General features: G+C 33.6%; 1 protein-coding gene across 1 annotated transcript; it reads left to right on the forward strand.

Moving 5' to 3' along the window:
• Positions 1-491: 491 nt before the first annotated feature.
• Positions 492-9506, forward strand: LOC106059553 (uncharacterized). Its single transcript, XM_013217200.2, has 8 exons — positions 492-694; positions 2274-2484; positions 2619-2776; positions 3629-3764; positions 3884-4020; positions 4353-4500; positions 4651-4795; positions 9207-9506. Exons 1-8 carry the CDS (start codon positions 670-672, stop codon positions 9264-9266), a joined length of 1020 nt encoding a protein of 339 aa, XP_013072654.2. The 5' UTR covers positions 492-669; the 3' UTR covers positions 9267-9506.
• The last annotated feature ends 12109 nt before the right edge of the window (positions 9507-21615 follow it).

A 21615-nucleotide genomic window follows, 5' to 3' on the forward strand; every position in this document is an offset into this window, starting at 1 on the left:
GTCCGTCTGTCTGTCTGTCTGTCTATCTGTCCGTCCGTCCGTCCGACCATCCATCCATCCATCCGTCCTTCTATCTAGCTATCTAGCTATCTGTCTGTCTTTCTGTTTGTCTGTCTTTCTGTCTTTCTTTCTTTCTGTCTATATATCTGCCTTTAGTCCTTATTCTGTTGCAATTCTTTATTCTTCATCTTGGATAGTTTTTCTTTCTATTTTTTTTTTCGTTACTTTGTTTGGTTTTCTCTCTATAAAATGTTACTTCAATGCTGTAGTTTTTAAACTTTCTACAGAATTCTCATTTCCTAAAACAAGATTTGCTTTGCTCATCAAAATGTCTCAATTTTATAAATAAAATGGATCGATTAGTTCTTGACATCTTAATAACCAGCGTCACTACAACGCCTCAAGGGGGCTGCTCCCCTCCCTAATTGACATTACCGCGGCTCATCAAAGGGTCCTTCTATAAAAGTTCATCCTGTATGTTTGAGCATTCAACATTTTTTAAGGTTATCTTTTTTTTTTCCTTTTTTTTTAAAACTCAGAACTTAAGTAATTAAAGTAATTAGAAATATTATTATATAGATCAGTGTTTTGACACTATCGCGCTTGTTAAACGCATTTCATTATTGCCTGGTTTCAGCACCTGACAAAAAAAAGATCAGGAGAAAGAGAATGGAATATCAATCTCTTTGCATTGGTGAGTAGATCATCATAGGAAGACTTATTTTTTAAAAAATGACACAATGTTATGTGTCATGTTACAAAACACTGACACGCTGCTATATATCATGTCACAAATCAATGACATAGTGTCAATGACACAATGTTATATCATGTCACAAATAAATGACATAGTGTCAATGACACAATGTTATATCATGTCACAAATCAGTGACACAGTGTCAATGACACGATGTGCTGTGCCATGACACTAATCATGGTGTTTATTATATTTTGAGACGTTGTACAGTCTGGCAATATACAAAACTGAAGATGTCATTCAACATTTAGAAATAGGGAGAGCACAGTGTCACCATTATCTCCCTTTCAACAATATATAAACTAAAAAAAATAATTTCTACTTTATTTTCAAATAAATTTTTTGTTGTTGTTATCAGAAAATACAAATAATATCAAAGGGCCTTAATGGGGAATGAAACATTACGTTCGTGTTATTAGCCACGAGGCTCTATCTACTTATCTAGCCAGCCCTACTCCGAATTGATACATTTTAGCTGGGGAAGATATAAGTGTTTCCAAAACTGTGCTACGCGGAACACTTGGCCAAAAATAGACGTTCCACAAACTATTGGAATAATTTGCTAAGGCCCTCGGTTGACCCACCGCCACAAAATCTGAGATGCATTTATATACTATGGGCACGCTACAAGCGAAGACTTGTTGTCTATGATTGTATTAGACAGGCGATGTAAAGTATTGTCAGTTACAGCAAAAAAAAAAAAAAAAAAAAGGTAAAGTTCCACTTTCAGACATTGTGGTCTATAGGGCAGACGTTGTAAAGGTCAGCTGTTTCTGTGGCCTACGGTTATCGAGGGTGTCATGTGGCCAGCACAACGACCGCCTTTACTTTTCCCCAACTAATGTCAGGTACCCATTAGAGCTAGGTGGACCCTAAGACGCCCGAATATCCCGAAAAGCGAAAAGAAAAATGTTAGAAAAAAAAAACAACACTTTTTGATTCTTAGAAATTAGGATATTTTTATTTATTTATTTCTATTGTGGCCGCTCCTCTCTTGTGGACTCCACTGGTAGCAGCCCCGCCTTTCCTACCTTATATCCGGCCCTGACCATATAGAGTAATATAGACCATGGTGAATAACTTATTCTTTTCTTTTACAAATGTTACGCCTTCATTACCTCCCTTGTATTGAGTGCTTCTGATATATCATTCTGTTGGTTTTAGAGCAGTAGGCCTACATATGAGGGTCTCAATAAACAAACAAAAAAAAAGTTTACAAAATAATCGCATAATAATTATGAAACATAAAGGAAAATAAGGTTATATGTATAATTATTCTATTGTGTCAATACACTTGCATTAATTAATTAATTTTCATAAGGGTCTTCAAAATATGGTTGGGGCCGTCACAGAAGTATTGCCATAGCCGCCACTCACTTACATCCTGCACTTGTGTCATTCTGATGTATCATAGTCTAAGTCCATAGTTACATATCTGATATTCTAGCTACAATGTAAATGCTTGTTGTTTTCCAATCCTCTAGCTATAATGTTAACGCTTGTTTTAATCCCCTAGCTACACTGCTAACAGTGTTTGCTGTAGTCTCATCTCAGCAGCAGCCTCCAGCTACAGATAAATGTATGGAAGAGTTCCAGAACGTCTTCAACCTGTGCATCAACGAAGTGAAGCTTTCCCCTGGGAACGTCTTGTGGTTCATTACTAACGGAACCAGCCCCAAATCTGAAGCCCCGGCCAACCCCGAAACTTTCAAAACCCAAGTCTGCAGGTACAACATTATGTCTGACTCTACTCCTCAATATACATGGACTATAAAATGTGGTTAACTTCTTTACATGCATTCCTTCCTAGGTTTCAAACTGTATGCTCATGACAATTTGATTCCACCTTATCTCCCTACAGTGTACAGCAACCTATGGGAGCATGCATCGTGGACAAACTCAACCCAGTTCTGAACTCAACCATCTGCTCCGGAGCCTCTACTGGCACAAATTACTTGGAGATTGTTAGAAACCAGCTGGGACTTCTATTTAGTACATACGACTCCAAATGTATGCATGGTAAGTACTTTGACTAACAATCTTAGCATTGCAAGCGCTGCTTTTTTTTTCTCTCTCTAAATATATATATATATATATTAAACCTGGTTTCTAGGCTACTTATACAGTAAGGAAAATAGATTCTGGCTCAAATCCGTCTTCTTTCAAGACGCGCTTAGAGATGCAACCGAAATACATGACAAACTGAAAATTGAAAGTAAAAAAAAAAAGAAAAGAGGGTGATCATTCTCTAATATCTTCTTTGTGTGATGTTCAAATTTTAAAACATTCAAGAAAGTCAACAATAAACTTATATGTATATATAGATCTGTGCAGCCAAGCCTATTTTCCATAGATATATTATTTGCAGATGAGTAAGTTAGTCGTGCTGTAAGTACTATCCTCACTAGTAATGATAAAAAGTGTCCTTTTTTTAAGTGATCAGGATTGGTATTGTGTATTGCTCTGTTTCGACCAACTGGGTGACATACTGTTCTTATTTGGATGACTGAGATGCAGGTCGTCTGTCTCTGGTATGACTGCATAGGAGTGGTTTAGCTTTAGTAGACAGTTGAGTGCTGAGACAGAAAGTCTGGTTATAATGATTAAGATATAAATTAATTAGTTGCATAGGTATTAATATAATTTGTTCTGTATAGTAGTCTTCTATTAAACAGAGAGATAAGGTTGCCTTTCAAGTTGTAATTCAGTAGGCTCCATTGCTATTCAGCCAAGAGCACCAAACTAAAAAGACTGGTCCTGGGTGCAATTAAAAAAGATAGCATTAAAATTACACTGAATGATTTGATAAATGTCGTTAAGCCAACTCTCTGACGATGTTATTCCTACATTATCTTGTGTTTTATCTTGTAGCCTGTAGAAGTACTTTGATCACTGACATTCGAGAATGTTACTCAAGCAACGGTGTGGATGGAAGCTTGTTCGCCAACAACGTCAGCAACGGAGCCGTCTTGGGCACATCCCAAGTGGAGGTCAACAAATTCTGTGGGTAGGTCTTTCCACGTCTTGACCGAGACAGGTAGTTGTGGACATTGAAAAAATATATTTAAACAGCATTTTCTTACAACTATTTCATAATAAGACTTTTGTTTGCACGATTCTCACCAGAGCCAAAGACAAAATCGTGCCCTGCATGCAAGCCAAAATAGATGCCTGCCCTGAAGCTCCTCAGATCCTTCAATCTGTTGGAGTTGAATTCAACATTTTTAATAAAGTCGTCAATATTCTCTGTGCTCATGGTTCAGGTAAACTATTGCAGTTTTCAATGTATACCTTTTAATTTTCTAAAACTTGAATTTATTGTTAATATTCATTAATCAAAACCATTTCTATGCAAGAGGTGGAGGTTATATTATGTACATGATCATGTATAAAAAAAAACAACTGTCAATTTATGTTGAAAGCATTTTATCAGATTTATAAATTGCATATAAAAAACATTTTTCTGAATGAATAAAAAAAAATGCATGTGTATGTCTTGCTGCTCTCTGCTTTTTTTGTGAGTGCCCAAATAATAATTGTAAATGATGGGTGAAAACGTCAAAGAATATAAAATAAATTATCTCTGATTGACCAGCCTACCTGGACAGTCTGTCCTGTTTAGCCGGAGCTGCCAACAACGAGGGTGATTGCCAGCAAAGACATGCTCAATCCTTGATGCAACTAGACGTTGAAGCCAGACAGAACAACTGGTCTGAGGAAAGATTCTTCCTATCTTTCTGCAAGTAAGTACATAGAACATTACTACAGCGAGTTTGTGTTATTTCTAAGCTTTAAGAAAGAAAACAACATTAACAAAACAAAGTCTATCAATCAAATAAACAAAAACATCACAACAGATTATTTATACGTATGTATGTATGTGCTGTTTGTAGCCTCGCTTTGGAACAGATCAAGTGTGACATGGGCTCATGGTCCAGGAAAAACCATAAATCTTGTTCCCAGCCTGGAGTTATTGAGTTCAGAAAGAAATTGGCTTGTGAGTTCCTGGCTCCTCAGTGCAAAGCAAACAAACCTCTGGTGAGATTTAAACTTTCATTTCAAAAACTAAATAAGTGAGATATCTTGATAAGTGAGGTATATGGATAAAGAGATATCTTGATAAGTAATATAGATAAATAAGTGTGATATATTGATAAGTAAAATAGATAGTTATAAATAAGTGAGATATACGGATAAGTGAGTTATATGAATAAGTAAAATAGATGGATAAGTAAGATATAGATAAGTAAGATAGATGGATAAGTGAGCTACGGATGATTTCGATAACTTTATACAATTGATGACTTTATAAGGATATAGCATTGTAAGTGATATAACTTGATAGGACCGATAAACGCGATACTATGATATGGATACTATAACTTGATAAGCCAAAAAATTGGATAAGGGAGATTAATAGTTAAGTGAGATAAAGGAATAAATGAGAAAATGCATTATTGAAAGAAGGATAAGGGAGATAAATAGATAACAAAATTACATTGATAAGTGAGATAAATGAATAAGTAAGATAACTGAAGAAAACAATTGTAAGAACCCTAATATTTATTTAAAAAAACAACAAAAAAACAACAACAACACTCTATAGCTGTGACTTATTAGTTCCATACTTATTAGCAAACGAAGAAGTATCATTATGTGTGTGTGGAATTGTCTACAAACTTTGAGATCCAGATTTTCACTCATTAATAATGATATTATACAAAGCTTTTGTCATCTCTCACTAATTTAGAAATGAATTTCTTCTTTTCCCCTTGGATCATGTTAGAACTTTGCACAATTATTTATTGTTGAAGACAATACATGAATCAATAAAAAAAAATAGCAAAAAAGTTATTAAATAGTGGTAATCATTAATTTTGTTCAATATTATAAAAAGGGAGATAATTTGTACCGTGTTAAGGTTTAAGGCTTCAAATGTGGAGCTATTTCCCTTTAATAAGCAATTTATTATTTTATTTTGCTTTTTAATACCTGACTTGTGGATGGATAGGGCCGTGTTTAGGCGTGACAAGTTTTCAAAGGGTACAAACAATGGATACGTTTGCTTACGCTCATTACCATTACGTACAAAATGTTCTCCATTGTAAAGAAGTTATATGAATAAATGGAAGAGATAGTACAATCTTCCGTTGAGTACTAGTGTATTGGAGAATCTATCTGTAAGGTTTGATTCTTATTAAAGCTTTATAAGATATAATTATATTATATTATAATTATATTCTATTTGAAACTTATTCGAGAGATAATTAACTGTTTTACATTTAGTATGATTTTGCTTTTCCTTCAGATAATGGGGGGGGGGCACCTGCATTTTGCGTAATAATCAATATTTAATGTAAAAAAACACTAATTTAGGGGGGGGGGGGCTTTAAGTGGGGGCCCGGGTTAATTTTTTAATTCTTTCCCGTCGTCCTCCACCCTAGCTACACCGCCAAATAACGAAGAATACAGTTTTTGGAGATTAATGTTACACTTCTAGACTTCCACAGATCACGTATACTTGCAACAAGTTACATAAACACAAACTGATCATAGTTTACAATTTTATTAAATACATACTAACAAACTCTTTTGCTGCAATGAGACTTACTAGTGAGCGTCCTTAAATACAATCAAGTTCTGTTAGTCAGGCAGAGGTGTAGTAAGGAGGGGATTAAGGGGAATACTATGTCCCGGGTGAGCCACACGAAGCCTATATTTCTATGTGATGTTCATGGAAAATGGGGGGAGGGGGGCGCCGATAAGGTCCCCTTGCCTTGGGCGCACGTTTTGCTCACTATGCCTCTGCCTCAGTTAGGCTTTCTTCAAGAAAATGTTATTGACTGCCTGTTTGTTTCTTCCACTCTTGACTGAATAGAAAGAAACGTTTGAGCCTTGGCCGGCAGCAAGTCTAGGAGAAGGAAACCGACAGCAATGTGTTGATATCAGCCATCTCAGACTTCTGTGCCAGGGCGGACCGCATTAAGTGTAAAGAGTGCTACTGGTCTGTGCGAGCCAATTTTCACTTTAAAAGTTCTCTACGCAGAATGGAGGCAATAATGTCTTTTATATAACTAGCCCTCAAAATGACTAGTCACAACATACTCGATAAAGGAATACCTCTCACAGTCGCCTGCAGGAATGTCCGCACAAGACAGGACCAAAAGCAAATCCACTGCCGAGGACAGACGTAGACAGTAAAATTGAAATCTAAATCGACCACTGGTGGACAATGGTTATGTCTCATCAGGGGCTGCGTAGCAACGGGAAATGCTACACTCCTCATTTGTCTTTGGACTTGAAAAGAAGCCTTTTTTTTTTTTGAAAAATTATGACGCTTAAACCCTAGTTTTCACCGGTGTTCAAAATCTAGTAATTGTTTTCCCAAAGATTTACATTAACTTTCAAATCCCCAAGAAAATCGTTAGAACAAGACTAGAATGATAGGAATTATAGTAATGGATAAAATACAGAGTATTATTTTACTAACCATTTGGGAGTTACAGAAATCTAACTTTACATAACCTTCAAACTTATATGTTTTAAATAGCCATCAAATAATAATTCTTTAATAAAATTTATGATAAGTCTATAAATAGACTTCCACCATACTGAAAAACTCCATTCTACTCTGTCATCTTGTATTATTTCTAACTTAGTGGATCTCAAATTTTTGTTATCTCTCATCAATTTAATTGTTTAACCTCAAGTGGCAAAGTCAGAAATAAAGTTAAAGTATCTATTTCTAAATTATTTGATGCTTCTCATAGAGCAAGCGAGGCCAAACTGCTTTGTAATAGAAATTTTTTTTAGTAACTTTCGCAACTTTCAAACTGACCAATCTGCTGAGTTCAATGTCCGCCGCAAAGTAGATAGTAACGTGTATGAAGTGATCATGTGTAGATAATCTGTTGATAAACCCTAGTTGTTGAACAGCAATACAATGTTGGGAATAAACTCAGTCCTAATGTTTCTAGGAAAAGAACACACAAGACTGACAATATATAAGACTGACAATATATAAGACTGACAATATATAAGACTGACAATATATAAGACTGGCAATATATAAGACTGACAATATATAAGACTGACAATATATAAGACTGGCAATATATAAGACTGACAATATATAAGACTGACAATATATAAGACTGACAATATATAAGACTGGCAATATATAAGACTGACAATATATAAGACTGACGATATATAAGACTGACAATATATAAAACTGACAATATATAAGACTGACAATATATAAGACTGACAATATATAAGACTGACAATATATAAGACTGACAATATATAAAACTGACAATATATAAGACTGACAATATATAAGACTGACAATATATAAGACTGACGATATATAAGACTGACAATATATAAGACTGACAATATATAAGACTGACAATATATAAGACTGACAATATATAAGACTGACAATATATAAGACTGACAATATATAAGACTGGCAATATATAAGACTGACAATATATAAGACTGACGATATATAAGACTGACAATATATAAGACTGACAATATATAAGACTGGCAATATATAAGACTGACAATATATAAAACTGACAATATATAAGACTGACAATATATAAGACTGACAATATATAAGACTGACGATATATAAGACTGGCAATATATAAAACTGACAATATATAAGACTGGCAATATATAAGACTGACAATATATAAGACTGACAATATATAAGACTGACAATATATAAGACTGGCAATATATAAGACTGACAATATATAAGACTGACGATATATAAGACTGACAATATATAAGACTGACAATATATAAGACTGACAATATATAAGACTGGCAATATATAAGACTGACAATATATAAGACTGACAATATATAAGACTGACGATATATAAAACTGGCAATATATAAGACTGACAATATATAAGACTGACAATATATAAGACTGGCAATATATAAGACTGACAATATATAAGACTGACAATATATAAGACTGACAATATATAAGACTGACAATATATAAGACTGACAATATATAAGACTGACAATATATAAGACTGACGATATATAAAACTGGCAATATATAAGACTGACAATATATAAGACTGACAATATATAAGACTGGCAATATATAAGACTGACAATATATAAGACTGACAATATATAAGACTGACAATATATAAGACTGGCAATATATAAGACTGACAATATATAAGACTGACAATATATAAGACTGGCAATATATAAGACTGACAATATATAAGACTGACAATATATAAGACTGACAATATATAAGACTGACAATTTATAAGACTGGCAATATATAAGACTGACAATATATAAGACTGACAATATATAAGACTGGCAATATATAAGACTGACAATATATAAGACTGACAATATATAAGACTGACAATTCATTATTATTTCATTATTCCAGATGGAGAAAGCTGGCAATCCATGCAGTGTTACGGATCAAAAACCTGGTCGCCAAAACTAAGAAGACTTGAACCATCAGGAACACAATTTAGAATCTATTCAAAGTCAATGTGACATTACCTACATTTTTCTTAACAAACATCGGCATTACAAAACTACAAACCCCTGGCTCTCCCCTTTCGCCCCCCAGCAATGGAGAGGTCACTCCATTTCTCGAGATATCGTTATTGATTTTTTTTTATTGAACAAACTAAATCTATTTTTTTGATTTACTTATTAAAGGATTACAATAAGAATAAGCCTTGATCTTTTTAGTGTTTATTATATGTAGCTTAATTAAATTATTAATGACTTTTATAAACCTGTTTCATCTTGCTATCTACTATGTAACTATACTGAAAATAGATTGGTGTCTTACAAAACGTTAATAATAAAATTTTAAAAATTGTTAAACCATTAACTTTGGAATTTAATTCGTTACGTAAGACCGAGACTGTTCCAGGAAAATACTATATCAGTAACTCATTCTTCATTTTTTTTCTGTCTCGCTGAGTCTCACATTGTCTCAATTTGACATCTCGTCACTATTCCACCCTACAATAGACTTAAGAGGCACACAAACTAAGGGACGCACAAGAGACGTTCAGCGCATTGACAGCAATCTGTCTCCAGAGAAATAGGTCTCCAGTTTGCATCCTCTTGTCAACTGGTGTCCTCTACCTTTAGATCCTCCATGGAAGTACTGCTGCTCCCTGATCTACGCGGACATCCATGTTGTTACTACTTTGGGAGAGCGAGAGATTCATTCCACGTCTCTCCATTAATGTCTGATAGAACAAAGTTTATGTACCAATTAAGTCTGTGGTCCGCGAACCACCAGGGGTCCACGAGCGATTGAGGGGGTCCGAAGAAAGATAAAAATTTTATATATTTAAAAAAAAACTCTTCGCTAAAAGCCACTTAATCCGATCGGATAGTTTGTCTTTCACTACTGTATAGACGTAAATGGGGTCCTCGAGAAAAAAATTGTTAGAACCTCTGGTGTACATGATCTGGACTTCTATTTGTGTATCATTATAATGTAGGAAAATAAATGTGACTGATGTACACATGATAAAAGTCACGAGGACATGAAGGATATAAAGTAATATATATTGCGATGATAGCAACAAACAGCAGTACAATTCTAACTAAATGTTAAGTGCACTAGGAGAGGATCATGTTAGTAAGGGAGATGATAATTGCTATTTTCAAACTGTTCAATTACTAATAAAGTTATTCCCCTTTAGCTGAAGAATCCAAAGCATTTAAAATTAAATTGTAAATAGAATTATATTACCTCTTGTTAAATACTAACTAGAGCAACAGAATGTCAATAACAACATACTTGCTGACTCTTTTATGCTCTGCTGTCCTGTCGCATGGAAACCTAATTGGTTGTTCAAGAACATTTTATTTTGTTCCGTTGAGAACAACATCTACAAAGAAGAATTGATTTCCTTCAAGTACAAAAAATAACAAGGTTGCAAAGATAGTTTTAATAGATGGTAGTAAACATGCCAGTCTCCACCAGGATTCGAATCCGTGACCCTACGATTTGGTAAAGCGTTGTACCACTCAGCCACCACATCTCCGTTTATACCTAAATGGTATAAGAATTACACTATTCAACTCAATAGTCAACGGTTTCATATAATCAATGAGGATTCTTATTCAGTTCACTCTCTGTCTGACCCTCAATCTCTTCCCCCTACATCTACCCTTCTCTCTCTCTCACTCTGTGTGCCCACCTCTTTCTCTTCATCCCCTCTGTAACAAAATAGCTCCTGACTTGATACTTAACCTGTACACTAAGATATAGTGAACAACTACGAGCCAAGATCAAAGCAACGAGGTAGAAAGCAATATTCACCAAATCTTCCAAGATATAAAACATCAAAAGTTTTTTGTTTAATTTTTTTTGTTGTTTTTTAAAGCAATCCCTCATTTATGAAGATGATCTTATTTCTAGCAGCCAGGGGCGGACTGGGTGTCAAAATCGGCCCGGGCATTTCTATTCAATCAGGCCCATAAATTGCAAATTATATGATGGGCATCCAATTATAGGCATGCATGTCCTCAAAATAGGTATGTGGAGTTTGAGTATCGATAACTGTACACATGCATACATTGAGCTCTATATTTTTACCAGAAATAGAGGCCTTATAATGCTTTTTAATCGCTAAGTGTGTGGGCCTTAAAAGGAGGAAGCCTACTAGTAACACTGTGGATGTAGGCTATTACATTATTTCGGAAAATGTGTTAGATTAAATTAGTATTACAATGTAGAGAGATTTCTTTTAAACACGATGCCGCTTTTATAAGAGAATATTATAAAACCTTTGACAATTTAATTCAAAGTGGCATCCATGCGGCTCTTGTGGTGGCCCACCGGCCCATTTAGGTATCGGCCTACCGGGCATTTGCCCAAATGCCCATATAGCCAGTCCGCCACTGCTAGCAGCGATTATTTTGGCTCTTGATAACTAATGAATGATAGATTTTAAAGAATGAAAAACTTTGTACACCACCCAAATCTCCATCTCGAAAAAAAAAAAATCCTGGTGAAGAGAATGTATAAATTTACTCATTGTATAGAAAATTCGACTGATAGGCCTTTAGGTCTAGACTTAGAGGAAGGTGCGCATATTGTTGCTGAATGTTTATGTAATGAAGACATGCTAGAATACCCTCAGACGTGTATATGGTGAAGATATAGAGTGTCTAGACCTCCAGACGAAATTTAATTTTTAAAAGATTATATTGCCAATTAGCTAGTAATTGTTTTCCCAAAGATATAAATAAACTGCCAAATATGTAGGAAAATCGTTCGAGCCGTTTTTTGAGATTCATGCCCACCCAGGTTCCAGTTTTTTGACCTGATATTAAAAAGTTTTTAGTTTTTTAAACAGGTTTTTATAATTGAATTCCTATGTCAGAAAACATTTTCAAGTGGGTAAAAACAACAACAAAGCAATACAAAATGAGTGTTTATTCATCGTCTTAATTAAAGGAGCACCTATAAGTTAATAGCATGGGCTAAGTTATGCACATCTGATCTCAGGAATCAAATTAAGTAGGGAACATTTTTCATGATTGTAAACTTGTCGTCATGCTCTGACTGGGGTTAGTGTTTGAATGGACCTCATTCACCAAGCGTAAATAAACAACATTGAGCCACGTGATTCTCTATCTCTTCTATACAAATTACGATCTAATTTTAAATAAACAATGATTATCACGTGACATTTTTTGTTGTTGTTTTATCAATATTACCACGTGACCGTTAGTTTTGGTGAATGAGGTCCATTGTATGGAGCTAGCCGTCGTTTTTTATTGATTTCAGTTGTATCCAATAGTGAATGTTATGAAAAGACAAAGAAATAGTGTCTCACAGTAACAGTTTTAATTAATGTCCGGGGACATTCAAAGATACGCTTGCTGGTACAGCTATATTTATAGATCTTGAATAAAAAATATTAAATGTAGTTACAATTTATAAAGTTACTGTGCTCTCAAAGAAAACATTGATGACCCCTTGTAGCCAACATCAGCCCCTTAATAAAATAAATTTCCATACAAACAAACATTATTACAAACATCAAAGTAGTAGCTAAAGCTAACTAATATATATATATATATCGACAATCGATAAATATACATTAACTAGCCCTACATTACCCGCGGCCTGCGGGCCTTAGTTTGTGTATTGCTGATGTAGTCACTGATATAGTGCATTAGAAACAATTAAAGACAATAATAATGTTATAAGTAAAGCGAATGCATGAATTCATTAATGAAAAAATACTATGAATGGAGCTAAAAATAGCTAATTGACATGAATCCAATTTATTAATGAAAACATTGGTTTGTGTATAGATCTATATTTAGAAGCACGCGATATCAAGAATAGAGTTGCACTGATGACGAACGAATGTATGTAAAAATGCTTTAGAAAAAAAAATAGAATGTTAATTTGATTAAAATATGAAATGAATGAACTGTAATTAGTATGTTCATGTGTTTAATTATAAAACTATCTTTGCTAAGAGAAGTTCTATCACCGTAGAGCTGAAATAGTTTTTTAGAGCTAGGAAAAGAGAGTTTCGTAACATTTTGGTCTGCGCATGCGTGGCCATTTCTAAAGATTACACGAATGAATGAAAGTATAACCTTTCGATAATGTCTAATAAAAGAATGTACGTCAGGAGTTCTAAATTCGCAGATATAAAGAACGAATTTATGTAAAAAAAAAAAAAATTAACAATTTTTGAAACACAAATTTGAAGGCTAATTTTATTAAATAATGAAATTAATAGACTATATTTTGTATTTCCATGTGTCAAAGTAAAAACTATATGTACAAAGTGTAGTTCTTAAAATTAGATCTAGATCTAAATCCTTTTCTCATGTCAACATTGTAAACAAAGCCTAGATTCATAAAATACTATAGCTTTAACAGAGTCGGTCAACATTGTTTGTTTTTTTTTGAGGGTCTTAAGTTTGTTTTAGGGCTACAATACATACACTACGGCCTAAGTTAGTACCCAAGGAACATTTCTGCCAAGTTTTATCAAGATTGGTCAAGCGCTTTGTATTTCTGTTCCTAACATACATACGGCTCACATTCTACTTTATAATATAGATTTAACTCTAAGCAACTGAATTGTATTAGATGTAGTTTAGCGCACCAAAATGGTCGAGTTGTGAACGCGACATAAGAAGTGAAGTAGATGTAGAGTAGAATTTAAAATCATTATAAGATAAGAGACAGCGTAGAACCTTCACAGAAGTCAGAGACAGAGACTTGAACTGATCGCCGCATGTGAATTAAAATAAAAGAAAGTTATACCTCCTTGTTATGTTGGTCATTCCCAAATTTTGTAGTATCCCTGCTGTTTAAGAACACGTGTTTAGTCATCAACTGCGTCAAAATCGATTACACATGTATATGTAAATTCAAACAGCAATCTTACACCATCGGCATATTACACAACATAGTGACCAAATGCCAAAATACTACAATACTTACTGGATTTCACAAACATAAAAACTGTAGGTCTTATATAGCGCTACTTTCATGCTTATAGCATGCTCAGAGCGCTATGGTCCATATCTCACATGTAGACCAGTGGGGGAGGGGGTATCTGGGAGAAGGTTTTCCGTACTGCCTTTACGCGCTCAGAAAACACAACTCTGCTCGAGTCCTCGAGTCCGGTGTCGAGCCTCGAGCCCCCTTCAGGTAGCCAAGCCAAGTTCAAGCGTACTTAGCCTCTAGATCACTCTTTCCACCTGAGAGCTCTATTTCGTGTATCCTTTGTATGTTAACATGCCCGATAGTAGTAGATAACTAATTAGTAGCGCATACACACAAATACCTACCAATCGAGCTTGTGTCATGATAGTTTGCTAATGATAGCTGCTGTCCGGGAAGGGTGGAGGGGTTTGGTTACGCAAACAGTCACAGTACCCCCCTGCGACTTAAGTCAAGGACTGATGATGACGATGAGACATGTATAACCATTCGCACATATAAATACACATAAAAGGTAAGAATAAAAGAATAAAGCTTATCCAAGGAGAAAAGCTCCGCACTTACAAATATATCTCTCAAAAATGTAGAATTATTTACCTTATTCAATATCCAACAACATATTTTAAAAAAAAATTGACTAATTTGTTAATTCCGCAATGATTCTTGTTTTGTTAGATACAATAAATAAATGTCTAAAGTTTAAATTTGATTCGAGAATGGGTGTGAGAGAAACATTTAGTTCATATATCTAAGGAGAACAAACCAAACATATTTAGCCATATATATAATACTGAAGGAGTAGTTTCCCTTGTTGGTCTAAAAAAAAAATAATGACTAACCAGTAATTAAGTTAGTACCAGCAACAGACCTAGGCAGGCCTTAGAGTGGAACCCCCAGGGAACAAGACGCAGAGGAAGACCAAAAAGAACATGGCGACGCAGTGTAATTGAAGAAGCAGAGAAGACCGGGAATAACTGGGAAACCAAAAAAAAAAAAACTAGCAAGAGACCGTGGAGCGTGGCGTGTTTTTGTCGAGGCCCTATGTTCCATGAGGAACTCAAAGGAGTGATGATGATGAAGTTAGTACTTGGTAATTTTTGTATTTAATTCATGTCTTGTCAATGCCGGTGATCCGAAAAATGTGTATGGGAGAAATAACGTGTAACAACTTTTTACTAGACAGACAGACAGACTGACAGACAGAGTGAGTTGATGATAGCTTTGGAAAACTTTCTCCATATGCAAACAGAACAGACAATCAGAAGAGCGAACAACTCAAGCTAAATACAAGTACCTAAACAATTGGCATCTAATCAAGGTAACTTACAACCTGGTTCTAAAACTGTAGTGTTAAACATTGTGTCAGTGTCGATGAGTCTACTGAAACCCATCACAGGTCCCATTGAAATGTGAAGTAACATATTTTATGTAAATCTTATAGGTATAATGCAAGCATTGTATGGCATATTCATTATCAATAAACGGATAATTACAAATAAACTCATAAATTCAAAAAGAGGTATATACCTATTGGCATTCAATGTGACATTTTAATGTGTACCACGAACGTATAAAACCTTTTATTTAATAAGATTCATTAGACAAATACAATGGTGTGTCTTAGAGACTAGACAAATAGCATGGATGAGAAATCTACTTGAGTATAGGCGCTTTCCTCTCATTTGGCTCAATAGCACATCAGTAACATAATTTTAAGTGATGCCTTAGATGCACAATTTACAAGTTGACGAAGGTCTAAAACCAATGAAAAACACTGGTGTCAAGGTCACTCAAGTGCGATCCCTTCTCTCCCCCCCCCCTTTTCTATGACCAAAACCAAATCCAATCAAAAGCACTCTCTATTATTTTACGTTTAATTGATGATGTCATGGTCGGGGCGTTAGGCGCCCACCGAGACTTCTTTTTTTTTTCCCAAAAAAACATTACGATACCAGCCACGTCTTTGAGATCGTCTGCAGTAAAGTAGGATCATCCAGATTTAGCCTCATCCATCAAGTTTGTCTTCCCTCATCCTGCCAATGGCTCTGTGCTTCATACACGAGTTCATGTAGGCAATAGCCCGGGGCGGGAAATTAAGTAGGGAGCAGGTCAAACTGTTTTTTAATTTAAGTTACTTGAGCTATTAGACAGAAGTAATGGGGGACCTTTTTTTTAGACTGAAAATAGATCTACTGACCTTTTTTAAGATTGAAAATAGATCTAGTGACCTTTTTGTGATTAACAATAGATCAAGTGACATTTTATTTTTGATTGAAAATAGATATAGTGGCAATTTAATTTTTATTTAAAATAGATATAGTGACCTGTTATTTTTTATTGAAAATAGATATAGTGACCTTTTATTTTTGATTGAAAATAGATCTAGAAACTTTTTTAAAATAGAAAATAGATCTAGTATCCTCTTGATTGAAAATAGATATAGTGACCTTTTTTTTGATTGAAAATAGATGTAGTAACTTTTTTTAAAATAGAAAATAGATCTAGTGGCCTTTTGATGGAAAATAGATATAGTAACCTTTTATTTTTGATTGAAAATAGATCTAGTAACTTTTTTAAAATAGAAAATAGATCTAGTGGCCTTTTGATTGAAAATAGATATAGTGACCTTTTATTTTTGATTGAAAATAGATCTAGTAACTTTTTTAAAATAGAAAATAGATCTAGTGGCCTTTTGATTGAAAATAGATATAGTGACATTTTATTTTTGATTGAAAATAGATGTAGTAACTTTTTAAAAATAGAAAATAGATCTAGTGGCCTCTTGATTGAAAATAGATATAGTGACCTTTTATTTTGGATTGAAAATAGATCTAGTAACTTTTTTAAAATAGAAAATAGATCTAGTGGCCGTTTGATTGAAAATAGATATAGTGACATTTTATTTTTGATTGAAAATAGATGTAGTAACTTTTTTAAAATAGAAAATAGATCTAGTGGCCTTTTGATGGAAAATAGATATAGTGACCTTTTATTTTTGATTGAAAATAGATCTAGTAACTTTTTTAAAATAGAAAATAGATCTAGTGGCCTTTTGATTGAAAATAGATATAGTGACCTTTTATTTTTGATTGAAAATAGATCTAGTAACTTTTTTAAAATAGAAAATAGATCTAGTGGCCTTTTGATTGAAAATAGATATAGTGACCTTTTATTTTTGATTGAAAATAGATCTAGTAACTTTTTTAAAATAGAAAATAAATCTAGTGGCCTTTTGATGGAAAATAGATATAGTGAACTTTCATTTTTTATTGAAAATAGATCTAGTAACTTTTTTAAAATAGAAAAAAGATCTAGTGGCCGTTTGATTGAAAATAGATCTAGTAACTTTTTTAAAATAGAAAATAGATCTAGTGGCCGTTTGATTGAAAATAGATATAGTGACCTTTTATTTTTGATTGAAAATAGATCTAGTAACTTTTTTAAAATAGAAAATAGATCTAGTGGCCTTTTGATGGAAAATAGATATAGTGACCTTTTATTTTTGATTGAAAATAGATGTAGTAACTTTTTTAAAATAGAAAATAGATCTAGTGGCCTTTTGATTGAAAATAGATATAGTGACCTTTTATTTTTGATTGAAAATAGATGTAGTAACTTTTTTAAAATAGAAAATAGATCTAGTGGCCTTTTGATGGAAAATAGATATAGTGACCTTTTATTTTTGATTGAAAATAGATCTAGTAACTTTTTTAAAATAGAAAATAGATCTAGTGGCCTTTTGATTGAAAATAGATATAGTGACCTTTTATTTTTGATTGAAAATAGATCTAGTAACTTTTTTAAAATAGAAAATAGATCTAGTGGCCTTTTGATTGAAAATAGATATAGTGACCTTTTATTTTTGATTGAAAATAGATCTAGTAACTTTTTTAAAATAGAAAATAGATCTAGTGGCCTTTTGATTGAAAATAGATATAGTGACTATTTATTTTTGATTGAAAATAGATCTAGTAACTTTTTTAAAATAGAAAATAGATCTAGTGGTCTTTTGATTGAAAATAGATATAGTGACCTTTTATTTTTGATTGAAAATAGATGTAGTAACTTTTTTAAAATAGAAAATAGATCTAATGGCCTTTTGATTGAAAATAGATATAGTGACCTTTTATTTTTGATTGAAAATAGATGTAGTAACTTTTTTAAAATAGAAAATAGATCTAGTGGCCTTTTGATTGAAAATAGATATAGTGACCTTTTATTTTTGATTGAAAATAGATCTAGTAACTTTTTTAAAATAGAAAATAGATCTAGTGGCCTTTTGATGGAAAATAGATATAGTGACCTTTTATTTTTGATTGAAAAAAGATGTAGTAACTTTTTAAAAATAGATCTAGTGGCCTTTGATTGAAAATAGATCTAGTAACTTTTTTAAAATAGAAAATAGATCTAGTGGCCTTTTGATTGAAAATAGATATAGTGACCTTTTATTTTTGATTGAAAATAGATCTAGTAACTTTTTTAAAATAGAAAATAGATCTAATGGTTTTTTGATTGAAAATAGATATAGTGACCTTTTATTTTTGATTGAAAATAGATCTAGTAACTTTTTTAAAATAGAAAATAGATCTAGTGGCCTTTTGATTGAAAATAGATATAGTGACCTTTTATTTTTGATTGAAAATAGATCTAGTAACTTTTTTTAAAATAGAAAATAGATCTAGTGGCCTTTTGATTGAAAATAGATATAGTGACCTTTTATTTTTGATTGAAAATAGATGTAGTAACTTTTTAAAAATAGAAAATAGATCTAGTGGCCTTTTGATTGAAAATAGATATAGTGACCTTTTATTTTTGATTGAAAATAGATCTAGTAATTAATTAACTTTTTTAAAATAGAAAATAGATATAGTTGCCTTTTATTTTTGATCGAAAATAGATCTAGTGACCTTTTATTTTTGATTGAAAATAGATCTAGTAACTTTTTTAAAATAGAAAATAGATCTAGTGGCCTTTTGATTGAAAATAGATATAGTGAAATTTTATTTTTGATTGAAAATAGGTCTAGTAACTTTTTTAAAATAGAAAATAGATCTAGTGGCCTTTTGATTGAAAATAGATATAGTGACCTTTTATTTTTGATTGAAAATAGATCTAGTGACTTTTTAAAAATAGATCTAGTAACTTTTTAATAATAGAAAATAGATCTAGTAACTTTTTAATAATAGAAAATAGATGTAGTGATTTTGTGTGAGCAGGTCAGGCAGGCGCGAGTGGGAGGGCCTATTCTCTTCTGCTCAACATTAAAATTTACCAACAGTAGGCAGATGTTTGCGCTACTGGGTGGGCTCATCTGTGACACCTCAGTCTACGACCAAGGGGCTAGAGTCACCTAAGTAACCAGACATACTAAACTAAACTAAATGGAAACAAGATAACAAACTTTAGTTTAGTATAAATAAACAAAATGAAACTTTATTTACATGGAATCAAATAATAATAAAATATAATATATACACTAACCACTATAAACTACCCTCTAAATCTACACCACTACAAACACTACCAAACTAACTATCTGACACAAACTGATCAAAACAACTATCTAACTTAATCACCAAAACTACTACACTAGACCTAGATCTACAATAAACACACTACAATAAACTAGCCTAGATCTACAATATCCTACTATTTCACTCATAACACTAACACTAAAACAAGAATATCTTATCCTTAGGCTCAGTACCTTACTATTCACTAAGAACAGAACTGAGAAACAGACTATAAATATAACTAAGTTTACTAAGGCGATAATAAAGAAAAATAACACTAGATCCTAGATTCCCTAGAATTAGAATAGATCTAACAACAGCAGTTATAAACAACAGCTAGATCTATAAGCAGTAATATTCAGCAGCTAAAAGGCAGCAGTTAAAAGCAGTAACACAGCAGTTACACAGCAGTAATAATAGCAGGCCGTCCCAGGTACATGAATAAAAATATAATTAGATGACAGACCACAAAGATATTCAGCTGTCACACAGACAGATATGGTACTGACCACTGGTCAACTGTACACTGAACTGTTTTAAAAACAGCGTGGGCATCACTTTTTATAAACAAAAAGCGGAAGTACAAATGATAAGTTTGGCACTAGCCTATAAAAATAAAATATATAAAAATATAGCTCTGGGAGCGCAAGCTCACATTCATCCCGCCTTAAATTTTTGCGTCCTCGCAAAACATAATACTAACAAACTACTTAAAATGCATTACATACATACTGCTGACATATTATACCATCAAAGAAAATACACACTAAAATCTATTTCACACAAAAATATACATCTCCATGACATGACTTAAATTATATTTCTTTACAAGGACAAAAGCAAAAAAAAAATATACACTTCATCAACTAAAAACACAAGAAAATACTCTTGATTCTGTACATTCTTAAATAGGTACAGCAACTACTAAGCTTTAAAAAAAGCTTTTAAATACACATGTAGATAACATGTACTCATAGAGTTATTACAAACTAATACATCTTGATACATTGGAACGCAACCAACATATTAAATAAAAATTACAAATATACAAATGAAGAATTGTGCTAGTATGGTGAGGAAACGAACTTCATTTCCTCCTCTCTTACATATCGGTAAGTACTGCCGTCTTCTGCCTCCACCATGTACCAGCCAGAAGCATACTTGGGTACTGCAGTAATTACAAAACACGAGGGTTCATACTGCATGAACATTCTTCCCTGGCCTCTGACTCTCTGTTCGACAAGAACTCTGCACCCAATGTTCAGAAGGTCGTTCCTTTTCTTCTGCAACTCAGGAACCTCATGGGAAAGCAATGTGGATTCTGGTTGGACCGGATGAAACTGTAGGAAAGGATTTGTTTCCCTACCTCCTTCTGCATGATTACTGGAAGTGTCAGGTGAGGCGACTTCTGTACGCATCGACATCATTTCTGCCACTGCGGGTTGGTTTCTGCGAACAATTGAATCAGGAGCAGTGTTGGATCGCCCAGGATTCGGTGGCACCTCAACCGACAATTCTGTTGGCTTGGGAGCAGGTTGCAGTTGTACTGCCTGTGGTTGTTCCACTGAGGCAACCTGAACGCGATTCACTGCTGCAGTGACATCAGGGCAAGCTCGGGTGAAGTGGTCCCGGCTTCCACAATTCGAGCAGTTGCTTCTAGAAGGGTGTTGCTGGTAAGCCCGGTTCCCTGGCTTCTTTCGCTGACCTTGGAACCTGTTCTGCAGCCTGCAATTTCTTGCAAGATGGCCAGGTTTGCCACATGTGTAGCATTTCCTGTTCTTCATCGTTGGCCTCTTATGGTTAAGAGTGCGCTTTGGTTGTGA

This window comes from Biomphalaria glabrata, chromosome 13 (genome assembly GCF_947242115.1).
Source record: "Biomphalaria glabrata chromosome 13, xgBioGlab47.1, whole genome shotgun sequence".
NCBI classification, from domain to species: Eukaryota; Metazoa; Mollusca; class Gastropoda; family Planorbidae; genus Biomphalaria; species Biomphalaria glabrata.